This window comes from Triturus cristatus, chromosome 9 (genome assembly GCF_964204655.1).
Source record: "Triturus cristatus chromosome 9, aTriCri1.1, whole genome shotgun sequence".
Classification (NCBI taxonomy): Eukaryota; Metazoa; Chordata; class Amphibia; order Caudata; family Salamandridae; genus Triturus; species Triturus cristatus.
The window spans coordinates 146,042,408-146,062,844 of NC_140592.1; the positions used below are offsets into that span (position 1 = coordinate 146,042,408).

Below are 20,437 nucleotides of genomic sequence, written 5' to 3' on the forward strand. Positions count from 1 at the left end.
TGTGCTGTTGGTTAATGTTTATGGACCAAACACGGATGATCCATCCTTCTTTTCGGATGTGTGGCGTAGGATTTCCGAATTCCCACCCGCTGCAGTTATTTGGGGAGGTGATTTTAATGTTTGTCTAGATTTTACCTTAGATAGGGTTAGCAGTGGTGCGGCGAGGCCTAAACAGGCAGCGGAAGTACTATTGGGGTTAATAGATGCAGGCCACTTACACAATGTTTGGCGTCTTCAGCGTCCCGCTGGTCGGGAGAGCACATTTGTATCTTCTGTCCATGGGACTTGGTCTCGCATAGATTTTTGGCTTGTCTCGGAGGTGATTTGCACTTAGGCAGTGAGGGTAGGACATATGGCTCGCACACTCTCGGATCATTCCCCCATAGTCCTTGAGTTACAGGTACCCACATGTGAACGCCACCCTTCACATGGCGATTGCAACCGACTGAGTTGACTGATCCTGTTTTTAGACAAACAAATTGGAGAGGCGATCAGATTTTCTTTTTTTTTTTTTTTATAAAGAGAATGAGGGGTCTGTGGATAGCGCTGGAGTGCTTTGGGAAGCGTTCAAAGTGACCATCCGGGGGGCTTGTATAGGAGTACAATCTGGAGTGCTGCGTGATATCCGACGCAGGATTTAAAAATTGGTGTCCGACATCTCCACACTCGAGCGAGACCAATCCCTCTCCAGAAAAACTAGCTGCAATATGAGAACTAGTCACGGAATATAATAAAACTGCAGATCAGGAGTTATTGCACCGCTCTCGCCGCTGCACTGCTCGCTACTATGGGGAAGGAGGCCGTCCAGGCCGCTCCTTGGCGCAAAAGTTGACAGCGCCGCGTAGCCAGGAGTGTATAAAGCAACTATTGGATGGGGTTGCCCATTACTCGACTCCAGAAATTTGCGATGCAGTCTTGCAATTTTACACTCAACTTTACGCCGCTAGGGACTCCCCGCCACCCAAGGAGATTGATTCCTATCTGGAAGACGTTGCACTGGGGTGGCTCTCTAATTCGCATTGCGAATACCTTCTGCAGCCGTTTGATGTTGAGGACGTTAAACTCACCATAATGTCCTTACAGACCTGTAAGGCCGCGGGGATGGACGGGCTTCTCAGCGAGTTCTATAAGGCCTATGCCCCCAGGATTCTTGACGTCTATGCGAAGGCTTATGAGAAGGGACGGCTTCTGCCTACTCTTAAAGAGGCCCTGCTGGTGACTCTACTGAAACCTGATAAGCCCCCGAATATGTGCGAGTCCTACAAACCTCTCTCGATTATTAACATTGACGCAAAGATCCTGGCAAAAAGTATTGCCACCAGGCTTCAGCCGCTGGTCCCTCTCCTGGTCCTGCCTGACCAGTCTGGGTTTGTAACTGCATGCTCTACGTCTCACAATTTGCACCCTATTTTCTCCACGTTACACTACTTTGACTCAGATTTCCAAGCAGGCGCAGTGCTGCTGGATGCAGCAAAAGCTTTTGCCTCTCCAATGGAACTACATGTCCACGGTCTTAACTAGAATGGGCCTTCCCCCATTTTTCATGCAATGGATTAGAGTGCTCTATGAAGATCCGGTTGCTCGGGTGTGTGTTAATGGATGGGTGTCTTCGGCGTTTCCTATAGAAAGAGGCACACGGCTCTTCTTGCTCCCATTGGAGCCTCTGGCCTGTAAGCTCAGTCAGAAGCATGCAGCAGCTGCACTGCGTTTTCGGCAGAGACCACTCGCGGTCTCCATATATGCCGATATGTTACTCTATTGTCCGGGAGCCTGCCACGTTTCTGCCTGAACTGCTCCGAGAATATGTAAAATTTGAGCGATATTCCGGTCTCAGGATCAATAGGGCAAAGACAGTGAATTTTCCGCTGGAACGAGATAGGTGGAGCTGAACTTTCCACTAACCTCGACGCCAGATCCCGTGAAATATCTGGGGGTGTGGCTGCATAGGGAACCAGATAAGGTGATATTTGAGAACTGTGGACGTACCGTCACGCGCATCACTGAATTGGCTGAACGGTGGGCGCACATGCCCCCATCACTCGCAGATAGGATAGCTGTTATAAAAATGGCCTTTCTCCCCAAACTGCAAAACTTGCCAAAATTCCTATAAAGCTTTGTGTTACGCTGTTTACAACGCTTGAATCGTCATTGCTTACATTTGTATGGGGCGGAAAGAAGTCCAGATGCAGTTGGGATCTTTTGGTTCAGCCGTTTGACCAGGGCAGGTTTGAGGCCCCCGACCTTAGGCTGTACTATCTGTGCGCGCAGGTGCAATTTGCGCATTATTGGCATTTCCTGCAGCGGTTTCAACCTCACACAGCTATTGAATTGGATGCCGTACTTCCAATGCCACTGCAGGCCCTCGGACTGAAATAAACCCCGTACAATGCACGGCATGGGCTTGCCGAATGCTAGCTAAAAGGGCTCAGCTCCCGTATTTTATATGCTCCACTGCTGCCCTTGACTTCGCACCCCGACATTTCTGTGGCACGGTAGAAGCCTGCTCTCCGAGAGTTGGCTAAAGTTGGTATCTCCCAGATGGGGGTCCTGTATACGCAAGGTCGATTCAGGACACTACAAGAGGTACAAAGGGGGGGGGGGGGCGGATCGTGCTTTTATGTTCGGTTTTACCTATGTCCGAGTCCAGCAAGCTATTAGAACTATCTACATGGAATATCCGGAGGAACCCACGACTCTACGGGCATTGCAGGCGATGCTGGCGGGAGAGGGGCGTAAGGGCTTGATTACTAAACATTATAATCCTTCCTTGCGAGAGTGAGAACTGAGTGACCACTCCTCATGTCTCAGATGGCGGGTGGCATTGGGGTCCACCCTCACACCAGACCTTTGGAAGGCGAGCTTACTGGTCGCCTCACAGCAAACTGCAACCTCCTAATTATATACTTCAAATTCTTACATCAATTATCTTATACCCCTTTGCAACTCTGTAGGTATGGTCTGCGCAAGTCCGCTGTGTGCGATGCGGGCAGGCTGATGTGGACTTCCTGCATGTGGCATGGTTGTGTGTGGGTGTGTTTGCCTTCTGGTCCAAGGTGGTTAAGATGCTCACTGATATTGTGCTGGAACCAGTGCATTGCACTCCTGAGATTTGTCTCCTTGGGTATGTTAAACACCTTAAGCCTTCCAACAGACGCATAGTTGCAGTATCCACTTTGTTTGCTAAAAGAGCTCTCACGCAATGTTTGGGGGCTAAGACCACTCCAACCGTAAAAAAGTGGATCTGGGATCTGCTTTACTGTAGGGATCAGTTGGTGGATCTATGAAGAAGAGATACCCGAGGCTTCACGCCCCCAAGGATTTCTGGGCCCTGCTCACTGCATATCTGTTGTCCCACCCAGCTTTGATGTAACCGATGGAAATGCAGGTCTCTTAATCTTTATGCAACAGCGGCTTTATTACGAGAACTCAATCACTGACTTTGTCTTTGCTGCTCCATACATGTAGCCTGAGGAAATGTACACCCCTTAATCTGTATGCACCAGCGGCTTTAATGCGTGAACTCAACCACTGCCTTCGTCTTTGCTGCTCCATGCATGTCTGTCTAAAAGTGCACAAGATTTCTCTGAATTTATAATGACTTATAATTCGTTCTGCCTGGGGGGGGGGGGGGGGGGAGTTTGTTCATTACTGGCACTCGGTACTTGACTCACATTTATTGTCTGTCACTATGCCTGTTGAAACTAATAAACATATTGAAAAAATATAAATATATATCTACATTAGTCAAATATGCTTCCACAACACAACTTCAACGCGAAAAACCACACCAGTACATCACAATGGTAATTACGCTAAAACCTCAAAACTGCAACTAACCTAAACTATTACTTGTGCACAAGAATCAAATACTACACCACGTCACCAAATACAACATGACAATGCAAGAATAATCAGAAAGAACAATACAAAAACACTAGCACAAACACCACCACTATATTGCTCCCAATTTTGCACAGCGGGAAATTCCAGGTGATCAGACACAAGTCGATCCACCGCCAAGAATGACACTGCAACCCCATTCCATTTGTCAATGCTTCCTTACACATCCTCAAAATTCACAACTTCGAGCTGGTAGACAGGCTGGATAAGATCAACGCTAATGAAAAAAGGGCCATTACAGGAACAACATTTACAAAATTACTAAATACATTTTAATCCAGCTAAAGTTTTATGCTTCATTTCACTTTTGTAACAATAGTATGCATTTTTAAAAGAATTACAAGAGTTTTGTTAAAATTTTGATCACGCTTCTGCAAATAGTATAAAGGCATTCAATGCATCTTCTGTATATCCAGTAATTCTAAAAGTAAAAGGACCACATTCAAGAAAGATATATATGGTAAATATTGTACCTTCAGTTCTTGCAGCTGGTCAGGTTCAAAGAGTTTGGGAGATAAGGCTTGGGCCAGAAAAGCATCAAGTTCTTGGCGGCGCAATATTCGAATTCCAGGCCACTGCACCATATACCTGTGATCAGAAGTTTGGTTCAGCACTTTAGAAAATACATACAAAACTATATACAAGTCAAACCTAGTGCTTGTTAACCAATGCTTCTGTAAGTAACTACACTCATTGCCATACATTTTGCCATTTAACAGGGCATGGACTCATAATTGCTATCTTTACAGCGTGGTTCTTACAGTACTGACATTGGACATGATGCCTAAATGCCCAAAAACACTTGCATCCAATGTTCACCACCGAATCAATGGTTTTAATTTGCTTCCGATGAAAGTGCATCATAATGGCAACGTGTGTAAAACTATTGGCATCATAAAAAACCACGCCAGGGGGGAGGCGGGGGATGCACAAGCCCGAGGAAAGTAGTCGACTAAGTCCACACAAGTTTTCGTCATCGAGAGCTGCAGCACCAGCATAAACATTATTTCACTTGTAGGGTTCTTAGCCCTCCTCTCCCATCCTTATTCCGAAGATTCATGTGGTAAACTGGAGAAAATACAAACCAGCAGAACCATCAAACTAGTTTAAAAAGACCTATTCAACCAACAAGAAATAACCGAGGATTGTGGCAGAGAAAGTATGTATAGAGGAAGCAACAGTTACTTACCTGTTACAAGAGTTTTAAAGCATGGCACTCTTTTAGATAATCATGTGCGTTATTCCACCACCTAATAGCGGGTTTTGGAAACGTTCCTCTCCTCTGTTTTGAGGATCCAACAGGCGTCTTCAACCTGGCCCTCTAGAACGTCGAACTTGAGTCACAACCGCCCAGAATGCAGCTGCCACCTTTACATTTTATTTCTTTTCTGATGACGATTTTTTCTGGTTACTCTTCCACTAACTTTATGTTAACCTTGAACCCTCTCCTTCGCATGTTAACCTACAACAGCTTCATGCCGTAATACCTACTGCTAAAAGTAAGCAACTAGTTTCATCTGCAGTGTGAACCTATTCTGGCTTCACTTCATTAGCATAGGTTATGTTATGGAATTATCCCCTTCCGGAGGAGTTGGCAATGAGTGGGCTGTTATAAAGTAAATGTTTCAGAAAGTTTTCCCCACCTGTGCTTGAGTGTACTCCCAGTAGTGTTTAGTGAATGCGTGGACCGATGAGATGCGACTCCCAGGCATATATCCGTCATTAACACGTTGGCTACATAGTCCACTGCTGTAGTCATTTCTCTTGTGGAGGGGGTCCTTGGGCTCGTCTTGAGGTCCTCCATGTTTGTGTAAAACACACATAAGAAGTTTGCAGCATCCGTCATTGCTATGATTCGTTTTGATAACAGAATTCTTCTCCCAAGCCCCTCAAGTTACTTGTGGCACAAGCTACACAAAGTGGAGGTCATTTTTTATCAATGATTTTGTCCCTTGTACTTAGTACACAATCACCATTTTATATACACCATTTTCTTCTTCACAGTAACTACGCTGTAAAACATTTATTACCCTCTTGTAGGAGGCCATCTACTTCCATTCTTGTAGAAAACAGCCCAGTCTCCCCCGAGGTGTGTTGAGGGCGATTATTTGCTTGACTGGCTCAAGTCCCTTTGGGATGGACTTTTACCCTGGCTCCAGCCGAAAGAAAGGACTGTATTCCTTGTCCTGGTCGCTGCCATTGGAAGGGTCTACTTTTGACCCTCACCACTGATCTGTCTGGAACTGTTGTTTTTAAACAATGTCACCCCTGTCCTCATCTATTTCATGCATCCCCTTCTGCATTATTTCAGAAGGAGGATCCTCATCTCCTTCCCCAACAGGCTCCTCACCACTTGCCTTTGTTTGCTCTAAAGAGTCCTCCACCATTGCATCAGATAGTTTGTCTCCTGGAAAGGTCGTCTTGACTTGGTGGGCCTAAATCTAGTGCAGAAATCCAGAATTTCTAAACACAATGCCTTCTCAGTACTGTATTAGTACACAACTGGCTACTGGCAGTGCGGGTCATGTCAAAAGAGGATTTTAGGCACAAATCTGATATGATCTTTCTTACTTAGGTGATGCTCTATACACTCTTTTTATTCTTCTGGAAGGTGTTGAATGAGATCATCCATCTCTTCCATTATTGTTGATTAAATCAGCTGAGCAGTACACAGGAGTTAGTAGCTGCCCTCTGCATGTTTTTCAAATACACAAAAAGTGATGGGAGGAATGCTGCCTGCAGATAGTCAAACCACTGCAATCGCTCAAGCGCCTTCCAACCCATCATTTTTTTTCTGACCAAGCCAACTCAGATTAGACCCATCCATATGCAATAGGCTCAGTCCAGTCCGAACTACCAAGCCACGTCTTCTCTGAACCAGAACACAAGCAAACCAAGCGGACCCTTTTTTTGGAAGAATAGAGCTCAATAAAATACATCCAAATCCCAGAGATTAGAGTATACGGTCTAAGAGTCTTAACAAGGCTGGTATATGGAAACACCCTCTAGTGCCTATAAAAATGTAAATTACGAGTGGTACTCAAAATACAGCAATAAAAAAAACAAATAGCTATGTAAAAGTAAAGTGTAGAAGAACAGGTAAAAATAGTAAAGGACAGGCTCGCTGTTAAGCACCTTGAGAAAAGAGGGCAGAATGTGCCTTGTCCAAACGGTAGAACAGCACACGATTGGTCGGGAGACTATTAAAATGCAATTGTGAATGTCCAATGGCAGGGTATATAACCGGAGGATATCTGTCAGACTCAGAACCCCTTTCACAGGGCCACGGAGTAGCTACTGGCCCAACATTGGGGGTTGAGACATATAAATTCAGATGTCCTGGTGGCCGACATACTAGGATCCTGAGCAACTGGGCCAAGTACTCCCTTGTAACGATTAACTCTCAGTAATACCGTGGGTCGAGTAGATCAAGGTTTCACAGGGAGGGGAAGGTAAATACCATAGGTGGGAGGAAGAAGGGTGGACACAGACTCATAACGCAAAACATGTTCAACAGCAGCAATAAAGTATTGCCAGTCAAATACTTCCTTTAATGAAAAAGGAGTATTCACATATGAACACAAAGTGAAACACGGCATACACAAACAATACACACAGCCCCCTGATGTCAGAGCTATAGTGTTCAACAGGCAGGTCCCAGAGTCCCACTTTCCTCTCACAAGCTATAGTGGTGATTCCCCATTCACTATGGGCAGCATTCAAGTTTAGCCCCATTAGCAGTCTGACTCTCAGGAAACCGACATTTGATAAAAGTCAAAAGTGTTCCAGATCCAGGAGTACTATGTGGCAGAACAAGTTCCCTTGGGGCCTACTGGCCCAGCGATTAGTCTCGTCTGTTCCTGCTAGGACTGCATGACCAGAGTCTCGCCAGGGAGTGGCCTTGGCTGCAATTTGTGAGCAGCACTTGCGGCTCTGCAGGGCCGGCGGATTTGCACCCATGGAGTGTCTTTTAGTGTAACTAAGTTGATCTGATCTTTTGTATAGGTCGGGGATAGGCTGCTTGGCCGGCACAGGTCACCACTGCAGCCTCTTCTTTCGACAGCAGCTTGACCCAGGCAACAGTCTTTGTCCTTTCCAGTGGCTGCCCACCACTGGCATATGGGGTCACTGACCTTAATCCGCACAACCGCTCTATCAGCATAGCAGTCATTTTCAAGGAGGCGCCCTCTGACATACGGGGTCACCGACTTACATCCGCACATGTACTACGGCCTGATCAGCACACCAGGAATTTTCATGACACCCCCCTCTGGCATACGGCTTTGCCGACTTCATTTCGCACAAAGCTATGGCCCGATTGGCACAGATACCAACCATGGCTAACTTCTTGAAGGCCCCATCTGGCATACAGGGCCACCGACTTGAACCTGAACATGGGCAACGGCCCCATCACTGCAGCAGCAGTCTTCTCACACCGCGCTACAGGGCTCCACCTGCCAGGATGTCCCACTGGACCTCGCTCCCTCCAGCACTCTCTTCTTCCTCACAGGTGTACCAGTCTTGGCAAGTAGGTAGGCACTGGTACTTCAGGGGCTGGTGTTCTTGGATATTCCTGGGTGATATACCCTCAGTTAACAGGTAGGCCTTGCAAAGCAACTCCTCCTCACACAACCAGACTGGCTGTTTGACTGTTGACCATTTTGGGAAGCCTCAAACTTCCCTTCTTATAGTCCATTTACAGACACAAAATGTGATTTAGGGTCTGAGTCTTTGATGTTTGTGATGGGGTTCTTCTACCGTTTGAAGTGCCCACTCCACTTCCTCCAGAAAGCAGTATGTCAGAGGCCATGGGAGCGACTAGGGGTTCACACCTAGGTTAGGTTACCCCAGGGCACCAGTCCTGCTCCTTATGATTCTCTTACCAGCTTCCTAAGATGTGCCCAGACCCCTTACCAGTGACCTCACCCTGAATCAAAGAGCTCCCTTTGAAGTGTATTACAGAGCCTGGTTCAACTTCCTCCAGTGTGTGTGTGCGCGCACCACACAGCCCACAAGAATGCCCATAAGAATGCAGAAATCCACAAATCTGTCTTGGGGATTCCTCTACCTCCTCATGCTCCTACATTCAGCCCTGGGCCTCCCAAAATTAAACTCAAAATCTACCATGTATTGGACTATTCACAGATACACATACATACAAAACACATGAGGTAAACAGCGCTACATACAAACCTGATGTAGGCCAAGGGGGAGATAAGCACACAGTATTGTAACTTTACATGAGCAACCCTGTAGGCCTCTTTCAAGTGACACAGGTAAAAAGTCCTATTAATCAAATGTTCTGATATTATAGCCGGGTGGTCATTCTTTCAGATGACCAAGTAATCATGTGCAGTTCAATTCAATTCAATTCAATTTGTGCTTTATTTCGATTATAAATTTCAAATCATAAAAGCGTGCAGCAATACAGTCATATATCGTAACAGTCCTAAAAACATAATTATTTACAAGTTAAAATGGGATTAAAAAAAGAACTAGTTAAAAACGAAAAAAGCAAAAAATTGCATATCCACAATGATATATCAATCTAAAATCGAGGTATTTAACAATAGATTTCAAATAGTTTACTAGTGCGAATACCAAGTGCTCCCCCTCCAACAACTGTAAAAATAGTAATGCTGGGCGACGTTGTCTAAAACCAGTTCGCTTCAAATACGGGATAAGCCATTTTTTCTTAGATCCATATAAAATTTACAAAAAAGGATGGTGTGCAGAGTCGATTGTTGGGATTTTTGATCACAAGGACAAAAGGGAAGATGCTTAGCCCAATTATTTCGTACAGGGAATGTGACCATTCGGTGGAAAAAGTTCATTCTAAATCTTACCAATAGGTAACGCTCATAGCTTGTAGTATTGAAAGTGAGGTACGGCTGTAATATAGGCACCAGCTGAATCAGTAAAGAATGGGTGGCAGAAGGTTTAGCAATTTCATTCGTCAATCTTAGTTCCTCCAGATGGGCAAGGGCTTTATTTTTTAAAGTCTTCCTAGTGATCTCACATATTAAGGAAGGATTATGATAGTATGTATACCAGCCCAAATCATGGAGAAAACTTGCGATATACGAAAGCCACCTGGACCTATGAGCGTTATCCATTGAGAGGCAGTCAGACAGAATAGACTGGGAGAGGGTTGCCTTGTCAGAGGTCCAGCTCTTACGCCATAATAAGAGTGGTTCAACTTTGGCTTGATCCGACACATGAGCAAGGCCCAACTCTATATGGCAGGCAAAAGTGCCCGCACTCCCAGGGACTGCGAGGATGTATCTCAAGAAAGAGTTTTCCACTTTCTGGATACAGTCTGTGGTCACAAAACCCCAAAGACCCGCCCCATACAAAGCCACAGATAAACATTTAGCTTTATAGATCATAAGAATTTCTGTGGGAACTCTATTTCCCAGCTTCCTGGTAAAATTAATAAGGGCTGTGGTTGTTTTAAAAAATAGAAGTTTTCTAGTTTCTACAGCCGGTTTCCAGGATAATTTATGATCCATAATAATACCTAGATAGGGATATTTTTCTGTGGTGGCTATTTTTTTTTTGGTGCAGATGGATACCCCTCATTTTGGTGGTACTTTTTTGGCCGGGATGTGCCCTCATTACAAACGTTTTAGAAACATTGATCTTAAGGTCAAGGCCCACCATAAATGTGGAGTATCTATTCAGACTCTTTTGCAATTCACGGGGGAGACGGGCTAAAATCACGGTATCGTCAGCATAAAAAAGTGCAGGTATAGGGTGATTATTCACCATAGGGAGGTCCTGGGATCCCTTGATCATCTTTCTCCAAACCATTTGTGTACAATGTAAAGAGAAAAGGGGCCAGGACACACCCTTGCCTAACCCCTCTTTCTACTGGAAAGGCTTCTGTCAACTCCCCTCCCACCCCATAACATACTCTTGCAGTAGCATTGGCATAGAGTTCTCTAATAAACTTGAGCAAATTTGATGGAGCCCCCATATCAGCCAATAAAGCCCAAAGCTTAGAGTGGGAGACACAGTCGAATGCGGCTTATAAGTCCACATAGACCATATAAAGATCTCCACCTTTAATATAGACGTATTTGTCTATTAAAAGTGAAAGATTTAGTGCCTGTTCGATGGTCCCCAGGCCCTGTCGAAACCCGTACTGCAAGTCTGAGATAATCCTGCCGTCTTCCGCCCAAGCTTGTAATTGCTCTAAAATGACTCTACCCGCCGCCTTTCCCAGGGAGTCTAAGAGAGAGATTGGGCGATAGCAGGTTGCTGATTCTCGATCACCTTTTTTGAAAATAGGAACCAGTACGGATTTCGACCAAGAAGGTAGTAGACCTATATGACGAGAAGCATTCAGAACTCTAGTTAAAAGAGGGGTCCAGAGATCTATTTGGTTTTTAAACAGGTCAATAGGTACACCATCTGGACCCGGTGCCTTTCCGTTTTTACTTGCACTCAAGGCGAGGGCAACTTGCTCCAATGAGAACTGTAGGTCAATTGGATAAATACTACCCAAATCATTCTGTGAATTAGAATTTGGAGAATTAGAATTCTGAAATGTTGGATTCGAGTGATTATTTGACTCTGTGCCAATTGAAATTTTTTTTGAAAAATGGAGAACCCATTCCTTTTCTTGTATAGCTAGATCTAATTTAGGTTGGTAAGCATCATCATTTAGAAAAGGAGACTTGACCACTTGCCAAAAAGCGGCCGAGTTTCTTTGGGAGCAAGTTTGATGCAATTGATCCCAAAGTTGTTTTTTTAGATCCTTTTTCCTTGTTTTTAGTACAGAGTTATAGATTTTCCTTAACGCTATTATCTCAGATGGCACCCTAACCGATTTTCTTAGAGCAGCCTTCAGATTTGAATAGGCGACCGTACAGTCATGATTGAACCAGCCCTTCTTTTTTTGTTTATGTTTTACTTCTACCCACAGTGCCTCGTTGATTGCTTTAACAATCAATTCAAAGCTTGAAATCACTTCTGTATGGGATGTGTCTAAATTAAGACATTTCATAATGGGTGAGTTAGCCTTCACAATCACTTGCTTTGTTACCTCCATAGGGTCTACTTTCGCCCAGTTAAGGGAGAAGCCATTTACTCTGCCTAGTACCAAGTTGTTTTGTGATAAAATGGAGCCCAATCCGTACTTCAATTTGGAGGTCAGTGAGAGGGAGATACTGAGGGGATAGTGGTCACTTAGCGGGATAAGATGTCTATTAAATCCTGCATCTAATGTCCTCACACTGTTTGAGACCAAAATGTAATCTATTGTAGTTGAGCATCCTCTACCGTGAAAGGTGGGAGCCAATGTTAAATTCATATTTTTCAGGGTATTTACCTGGGACAGATACAACTCAACCAAAATTTCATTTAGGTAATTGCCTAAAGGGGAATGTCTAAAATGTGGAGTCGGGCTACCAAGTTCATCAAGAATGCCACAAATGCTGCCAGTTTTGTTAGTAGAACATGGTCCCAGATTAAAATCCCCCCCCCCCCCCCCCCAAACAATTATCTCTTCATTTAAGGATTTCCTTATAGTATTTTCTAATATGGAGTGGATCTGAGATGCCACGCTAATTGCCTCAGGATCAGAAAGATTGTTATAAAAATTCACTATAAGGAAGCTGTCCCTGTTATTCAAAGCCAGTTTGAGGATCTGAAAATTTAAATCCAGATTTATGACAACTACTTCCTTTAAGTTAAGGAGGTTTGAAACAAATTGTTAGGCCTCCTTTCGGTCTACCTGAGGAGGAGGGTAGAGCTGGAGTGAAGTAGGTTTTAAAGCCTTCCATATGTACCACATCAATGGTCCAAGTCTCTTGGAGTGCTGCGATATCGAATATGGAACTAAATTCGGTCCATATTGCATTTCCAACCTTCGACCGCTGGCCTGCTATATTCCAAAATAATACTTCAATTCGAGACTTAGTCTTAGTCTTGTCTCCTATATATTCCTGTATATCTGACACTCGTTCAATCGTAGAATTAGGATTTAATTCTAGCTCTGGAATCGAGACAGAGTCGGCCAGATTTAGGTCTATAGTCTTGGCTAATAGGTCAGTAGATATAGGGTGGGACTGCTTCAACTTTGAGTTAAATCCATAGGATAGATGCAAGATTTTTTTAGGAGTTACTTCTATGTGTGTAAAAGAGACCTTTAAAGGACTATCAACTAGTTCCTCTGTAACTCCCCGAAAGTTAAGTCAATCCACACCTTCCAAGCCTGATAATGGTGCAAAGCGGTTATGAGAGAGAAATAATTGATCATCCTGGTGGAAGGGTACAAAGCCAGTATAGTCCTGAGTTTTAGGACGGGACCTGAAAGGACGTTCCTGATACTGAAATGGAGACCTTAGGTAATGATTCTGGTATTGAGTTAAGGGAGCAAAAGAATCAGCCTGAGAACAAAATTGCAATCCAGAAGAATAATTCTGGTTTTGACTTTGCGGTGGAAACCTACAAGTATCCCTCTGAAAACAGCGTGAGGGATTATAATAATTTGTCTTCCCTAGAATAAAGGAGCTGGGACAATCCTCCGGATGTTGAATTGAGTAGATGTCATGGTCAGCTTGATGATTAAATGGGGACCTAGGGTAGCCATCCCGAGGTTGAATTAAGGGTCTAATACATTCATCCTGCAATTGAGATAATAAGTTCGAGTTGCTCTCCTTTATCGGGACTACTCTGGGATAAAAGTAGGGCAATTCAAAGGGTTTAATGGTGCTAGAAAAGTTCAAGGGAAACCAATTAAGGATGTATCCAAGTGCCCTTTTATCTCGAAAATTAATTATTATAATATCCCCCGTGATATCCTTTTTCCTATAGCCCAGCCAAGGAAGACGCCTGACGTGTAGGATTTCTCCATTTATATCTGGGGGAAGTGGACTGTTTTGTCTGAGCCAGAATATGACCTTATTTTTTAGCTGGCTGTGATCTTCTTTTTTACCGGCTTTTAGGGGAGGAACTCCCATAAGGACCACCACGAGAGGAACTGCCTCCGGGGGCAGATCCACATTATGAATTGGAAAAGCAGAAGACCTTGCAGGATCTTCGTTGTCACTGCGATTTTGAGATATTTGTTGGGAATATATTTTCTCACCCACCTCCACCTCTTTTTCCTTGAATGTCACTGTTAAGGAAGATTTTGGACGGGGAATTGGATTGTCAGACTTCGGTACAGTTTGAATCATTATCTTTCCTCCCTTTCGATCGATAGTATTTGTCCGATGGAATGGATGAAAGCGTTGGTACAGGGTTTGATCGATCCCTAATTTCCTCTTTAATCACCCCGATTGTCTGTTCTAAATTCCCCAAGTGGGAAACAATTGTTTTTAGTCTTTCTAGTATTGGTAAAATAAAAGATCTGATCATTTTCTCAATATTTTCCATTAGATGGATATCTGGGGTTTCAGCCACTGGGGGATATAAAGAAACTGCCATAGGAGATGGTAAAGATTTTTTAGATGAGGACATCTTGGCCTTAACAGGATTGGTTAATTTGACCTTGTCTCTCTTTAATTCACTTCCCCTCTTTTTCCTTTTTTTGGGAGGTGGACCTTGAAGGCATAGGGTCTTGGAGGTCTTGGGGGTACCAATAGTTTTCCTCGCCGCCTGTACGGGTGTATCTAATAAAGCGTCTGACTCAAATATTGCGTCAGACAAGAAAGAAGATAAAGTAGTGATTGAATCTTTGTTTAGGTTAGAAGGAGGGGTGGTGTCTCGAAAAAGTAAAGGTGTATTGTCAATGAAGGATACGTCATGAGTCTCTGCTTCACAAGAAGTAGTAAGTTCCGAAGACGTGACTAACTGTGGAGAGAAAAGGGATGAGGATTTGTATTTTACCGCTTCGACAGAGCGACGTCTCTCAGCCCGTCGCTCGTCGAGAGCAAAGTCTCTATCAGATCCAATGGGTATCCTAATCACAAAGTTATCCAATGTCCCTCGTTTAAATGCTCCTCCCACTAACGATGACACTTTGGAAACAGGAAGGGTCATTTTGCACACTACAATCAATCTGAACTTGAAATTAGAACACTATACAAATCAGCGATAAACAGATAGGTAAAAGTGAAAATAATGAAAATATTCACAGCCAACGGTTAATGGAAAGTCTTATACAGAGCAGCTTACTGTTTGTGGATCTCAGGTAGATGAAAACAGTCCAGTGTCAGGTAGATTGTAAGTCACGAACAATCACGGGGACAAAAAGACGAATGATAAGGGGGGGGGGGGGGGCAGCTCAGCCTCTTTGTGCCTCTGAGGGCCACAGAGGGCCCCCCCTTTGCCCGGCGGGCCCCGCTCGCGGTCCCACGAGGCAGTAGCCCAGCTGCTACTTATGCGCCTCCGGGCGCGAGACTACAGGAAGCGGCTTCCTCTTCCGCCGCTGGGAATGCTGGAAGATGTGGTCCCCCTCCAGACAGCGGCCGTGTTGGAGTGGCGGCGGCGGGAGGGAGACAGGCAGCAGGCTCGGAAATTAAATCCAGGGAGTACAGGTAAGATGTCAGAGTTAGTTCAGGTGTTCTGCAGCAGACGTCAGAGGGAGTGCCCGGCCCGGCCTCGGACGGTCCTCGACGGGCAAGGACGGGCCCGCCCTTGGCCCGGGCGCTGCCATGCGCACGTCCCGCGCTGCGGGAGGCGCCCTGGGCTGATAAGGGCTACCAGCTGCTCTCCGTAATGCGCGTCAGGCGTCAAGCGCGCTAGGGCCTCTGGGGGTTGTGGTTTAGGTCCTCACACTGCCATTCCCCTCACGACTTCGCTCGAGATAATACCAGGCTGTCTGGGAGATGAGGGAAGAATTCTGTGTACCAGCCGTTTCCCTCACGGCGATTGCAGGAGTCTCAAATGCGCGTCATGTGCAGTTGTTTAGCATCAACAATTATAACGACCCTCTTAACTGATATGGAAGCATAAGGGTAAATATACTTTCCACATAAGACTTCTAACTATGCCAGTTTTTATGTTTATCCAATGACCAAGTGGAATTTGTGGGTTGTCAAATTAGGTTCGTTTTCCCTACTTTTAGGAGTTAGAAGTAGAGAAAGGTCAGATCCATCTTTATATGTAAAAACAAAATGTTAATAGAATGTACTTTCTTTTTCACATCGCTGTAAAATTAGGATTTGTGAATACAGAAAGAAGAGTCAGAACAGATGATCTAAAGAGCCAGAATGGGACCACCAGTCAAACTTGACCTTCACATGACCTATCACCACGAAAACCATTGAAGGTGCATTCAAGTCCTGATTTCGAGTGGCTGTCTCCTAAACTCAAGCCATGGTACCTTTAACTACCATGCTAAAAGAGACTGGAATAGAGCGCTAAACTGTTGCAATCCTGTCTGGAAAATTATGGAGGATCCATCCCCACACCCATGTTTTGAGATGCCACAAAGAAATAGCGCCTCTGAGCCGGAACCAACATGCACCTCTTCACCGGACTACGTTAAAAGAGAAATGAAGTCACCACTAAAGGTATATAAAGGGTAAGCAGGGCAAACATAAAAGTTGCACCACCTGGTGAAGGAACAGAAAGACAACGGTGACAGTCAATCTGCCATCACCGTCTCCAGTCTTGTGGCCCAACTGTACTCCAGACACTTGCAATATTTTCGTACAGAGTACAACTTCTGGCACAATGAAGATGCTTGATGTCTTGGCGCACAGGATTAATGATACATATTTGCTGGTTGTGCAGGGTGTCCACATCTGAAGAATATGGAAGGTAGTATTTTGTCCAAATTATATACTTCCGTACTTTTAATGTTCAAAATTGGCTTGTGTATTAGTCTGACTGTACGAAAGTTATTGTAGGTGTGCACTGTATCTGCTATTATAAAAGCCTGTGATATTGTCTGTCTGAGCCAAACCTAGTCATCTACATATTGAAAGATTTTAATCCCTTAGACAAGTGCTCTGTGCTTCTGTCCCCTATAATGTATCTGCTAACAAATGCCAAAAATATAATTGGAATTAGAGTCTGGAAGACACACCAGAGAGTGTTTTGATCTTTCCAAGACTTTTGATTTGCATAACAGAAAGGGCACTTGAGTCCGCATAGTGACTGAAAATTCAGTAAAGCTGCTGCTCATTCAGGAAAAGAGAAAGCAATAGTTGACGCAGAAAGTAAAACAGAAAATATAAATCAGAGCTCAATTTCAAAACCATAATCAAGTCCAAATAATGCAGCAACGTCTTCCGGGACCCATGTTCTATAGAGTGGAAATAATGGCTAAATGACTCTAGAAGATATGGCAATCTAGCATTGCTCAAGGAATCTTCAAAGGAGTAGGAAAAATGTCTCTTTACCTGTAAAACTGCATGCCTTTGCACCATTTTCTGCTTTTTCTTGCACGAGAGCCATATGGTCTTTTCAGAGGGTGTGTCGGCAAGGTGGTATAGTAGCCTTGCTGAACCACTGCTAATACCGGCTGTTCTGAGGTGATTTCCTACTGGGCGAGCAGAAATCCTTTAATCTCCTCCTAACCGGTATCGTATGATCTGGAGGAGCATGAGCAAGTTAGTGCTTGGTAGCGTAGGCTCCTTTACTGGTGCCACTTCCACCCCAGCCTTTGCCGTTGATGCCCCTGTAATCTCCCCTCAAATATCCCCTGCTTGCAAGTTGTGAAAGGCCATCTGCTGGAGCTGGAAGGACTGGGCCTGGCAGAAGGGTGCTGTGACCTGGAATGCTGTCTGTGACCGGTGCCTCTGGGTGTAACAGACTGCAGGGGGCGCCAATGGACTTTGCGATCTTGGTGACCTCCTTGATTGTCCCTAAAACCTCATCCACTTGGAGACCAAAGAGATGTTCCCCCATCTATGAGATGTTAAGAAAGTCTTGCTGGACTTCCAGTTTAATCCATGAGTTGTGAAGTCATGCATGGCGGCAGAGCAGGATGCTGGTGATAAAGTAAGAAGCAGTATTTACGGCATCCAATGAGCAGTGGATATTTGCATTGGAAATTATTTTTTATTCAACAAATACCTTCTTACTCCGCTTTCAGTAGAGCTCAGGGAGGTGTACTAGGGCTTCCATTGTGTTCCAGTGGTCCAGGTCATATATAGACCAGCCCAATGAATTGGTGATTCGCCACTGGGTGGTTTAGCTGACTGCTAAATGCCTGCCAGCAGCACGGAGCTGCTTACTTTTGCCTAGAGTCGAGTTCCTCTGCTAGCCTCGCTTCTGACCTCTCTGACATCTTGGTGCTTATGTTGGGATGCACTTTCAATGTCTATTGTGGCTCCAAAGTGGGAGCTTTGGTGCCATCGGTCGAGAGGTTTGCAAGTAGTGTTGTGGCTCAACAACCTTTGTCAGGTGAATCTAGATCAGAGATAGAGGGTGGCGGTGGACTGGAGATCGAGGCAGAGGTATTTATTTGGGCCTGCTCAGGACTCCCACTGAAATCATGCTCTGCCTCAGTGTAAAGGAGTTTGAATGGGTGGGACTTTACCCAACGGCTCAGCACTGAGATAGAATTCAAGGCCCTTGGTGTCTTCACACGTGATTCTGTCAGTAACGGTGCCAAAAGGTGCACCCTTTTGGCCTCCCTTTGGAGATATCGGAGATATCTTGGGTTGGGTGTTGGCTGGACCAAAGGGATGCCAGGAGGCCTGCCAATTCTTCCTCAATGTTAAGTGGGTTTTGTTCACCGACAAATCACTTTTTCCCCCCCAATATGACCCATTTATTATCCTTCACTCTGTAACAGCTTCACGTTCACCCAAATATTTGGGAAATATTCCAAGTTTTTTGTAAACAGATAAAAATAAATTTATTTTCATTAGCAGCAGTAGTGCCCGATTACATTTTTTATTATACAATGGTCTTAATTTGAAAAAATGCAATCTGTACATTTAAGTTCTAGAATACGTATGGTTCAAAATCAATGAAATGTTCCAATGACAGAGGAGGTACGTGAATTAGCCCAATGTGCTAAACTTCAACCTAGATTTGTTCTTGGTAATAAAACTGAAAAATATTAAATAAGAAACCAGACAATTTTCTTCAATTTGCAAGGATTCATAGGGTGTGTGTCCTTTTGGCGTAAAATTTGTTAATTTTCAAGGAAAGTCATATTGGTTATTATTTTGGGTAGTCGCAGCAGTATTCTCTGCACCTTTCCCGCTTTGCTAAATCATTGCATTAACTAATGAACCTAATTTCTGGACAACAAGTATGGTCTAATTTCTTTCAAAAGACAGTTATGGTAACAAAAGGAAAATGCTACTTACCCAGTATGCATCTGTTCTTGGCATACAGAGCTGTAGATTCATATGCGTTAGCATAGATCGCCATCTGGTGTTGGGCCCGGATGTTTGCACTTTGTTTTTCTTCGAAGAAGTCTTTGTAGTCACGAGGTAGGAGACTCTTCCTTTTGGTGATAGTGCACATGGGCATCGACTCCATCCCTAGATTGTTTTGCCATAACGGGTGATGATGGAGTTAGTAAGAGTAGTAAAGAGATGTCCATGTAAAATGTATCTAAGTAAGATATTACTGCAACAGATAGAGGTACCCGGGGAGACAGGTAGGTGCATATGAATCTACAGCTCTATATACCAAGGACAGATGCATACTGGTTTTCCTAGTTTCATAGTTAAAAATAGAAGAGATTCAACCATATGAAAGGTCCCACAAATGTTGTAAACGGAGAGCCTGTCTGGGGCCATTCTTCACCCATGAAGAACGGCCCCAGAGAGGCAATTATCATACACAACTGATATTTAACATCTTTCAGTAGTGAAGTGCTCTCAGTTTACAACATTTGTGGGACCTTTCATAGGGTTGAATCTCTTCTATTTTTAACTATGAATGAGAGAGTATGAGAGTAGAAGGACTGGTGAGTGTGGTTCTGTTAAGTAATTCTTCTGTGGGGTGACATGTCTTTTCCTATGAATTGTATACTGTACTAGTCAAAAGGTAATTAACTGTACAGACAATGTCATGTTTACATGTATGTATTTTTATAAGTAATGTTTATAAAAAAAACAAAAAAATAAAATTTGATAAAAAAGATATAAATATATCTTTTATGCATATTCAAAAAAATGCATTATGATGAATAATTGACAGATGCAAACTAATGAATTAAAAAAAACTTTCTCTGACAGATCATCGATTTTGTGGTATTGTTATGTTTGGGTAGTTGGTATGGTAGAACCCAAGTGGTCGCATCATAGGTCAGATAAGAGGTTTGCTGTTTGTTAACTTTTATTCTCCCCCCTCCTCTTGGACCTAAAAGAATTTCAGGGGGGCCCTTTGTGTCTCTTTATGGAGGACTGGACCTCCTGCTTGAATCCAGAGATCAGAAGCCAAGCATGCCTGCCTATTAGTATGCTTGTGTTGATGGCACGAGATGCTGTGTCTGCTGCATCCAGTGCGCATTTTATTGAAGTATTAGTGATAAGCTTTCCTTCCCGAATGAGGTAGTTAGCCTTTGTCTTGTATTCATCAGGCAAGTGTTGGATGAGTTTTACTAACTCATCATAGTGAGCTCTGTCGCATCGTGCTAACAGGGCCTGAGCATTGGCGATTCGCCAGTGGT

At 44.1% G+C, this 20,437-nt stretch overlaps 1 protein-coding gene across 2 annotated transcripts in view; it reads right to left on the reverse strand.

Moving 5' to 3' along the window:
• FAM120A (family with sequence similarity 120 member A) overlaps window positions 1-20,437 on the reverse strand; it is a 439,339-nt gene that overhangs the window by 132,513 nt on the left and 286,389 nt on the right. For both annotated transcript variants that reach the window (XM_085624582.1, XM_085624581.1), the window contains one exon: window positions 4,374-4,488. In XM_085624582.1, coding sequence (XP_085480708.1) covers window positions 4,374-4,488 — 115 coding nt within the window. The remainder of the gene's footprint in view (window positions 1-4,373; window positions 4,489-20,437) is intronic.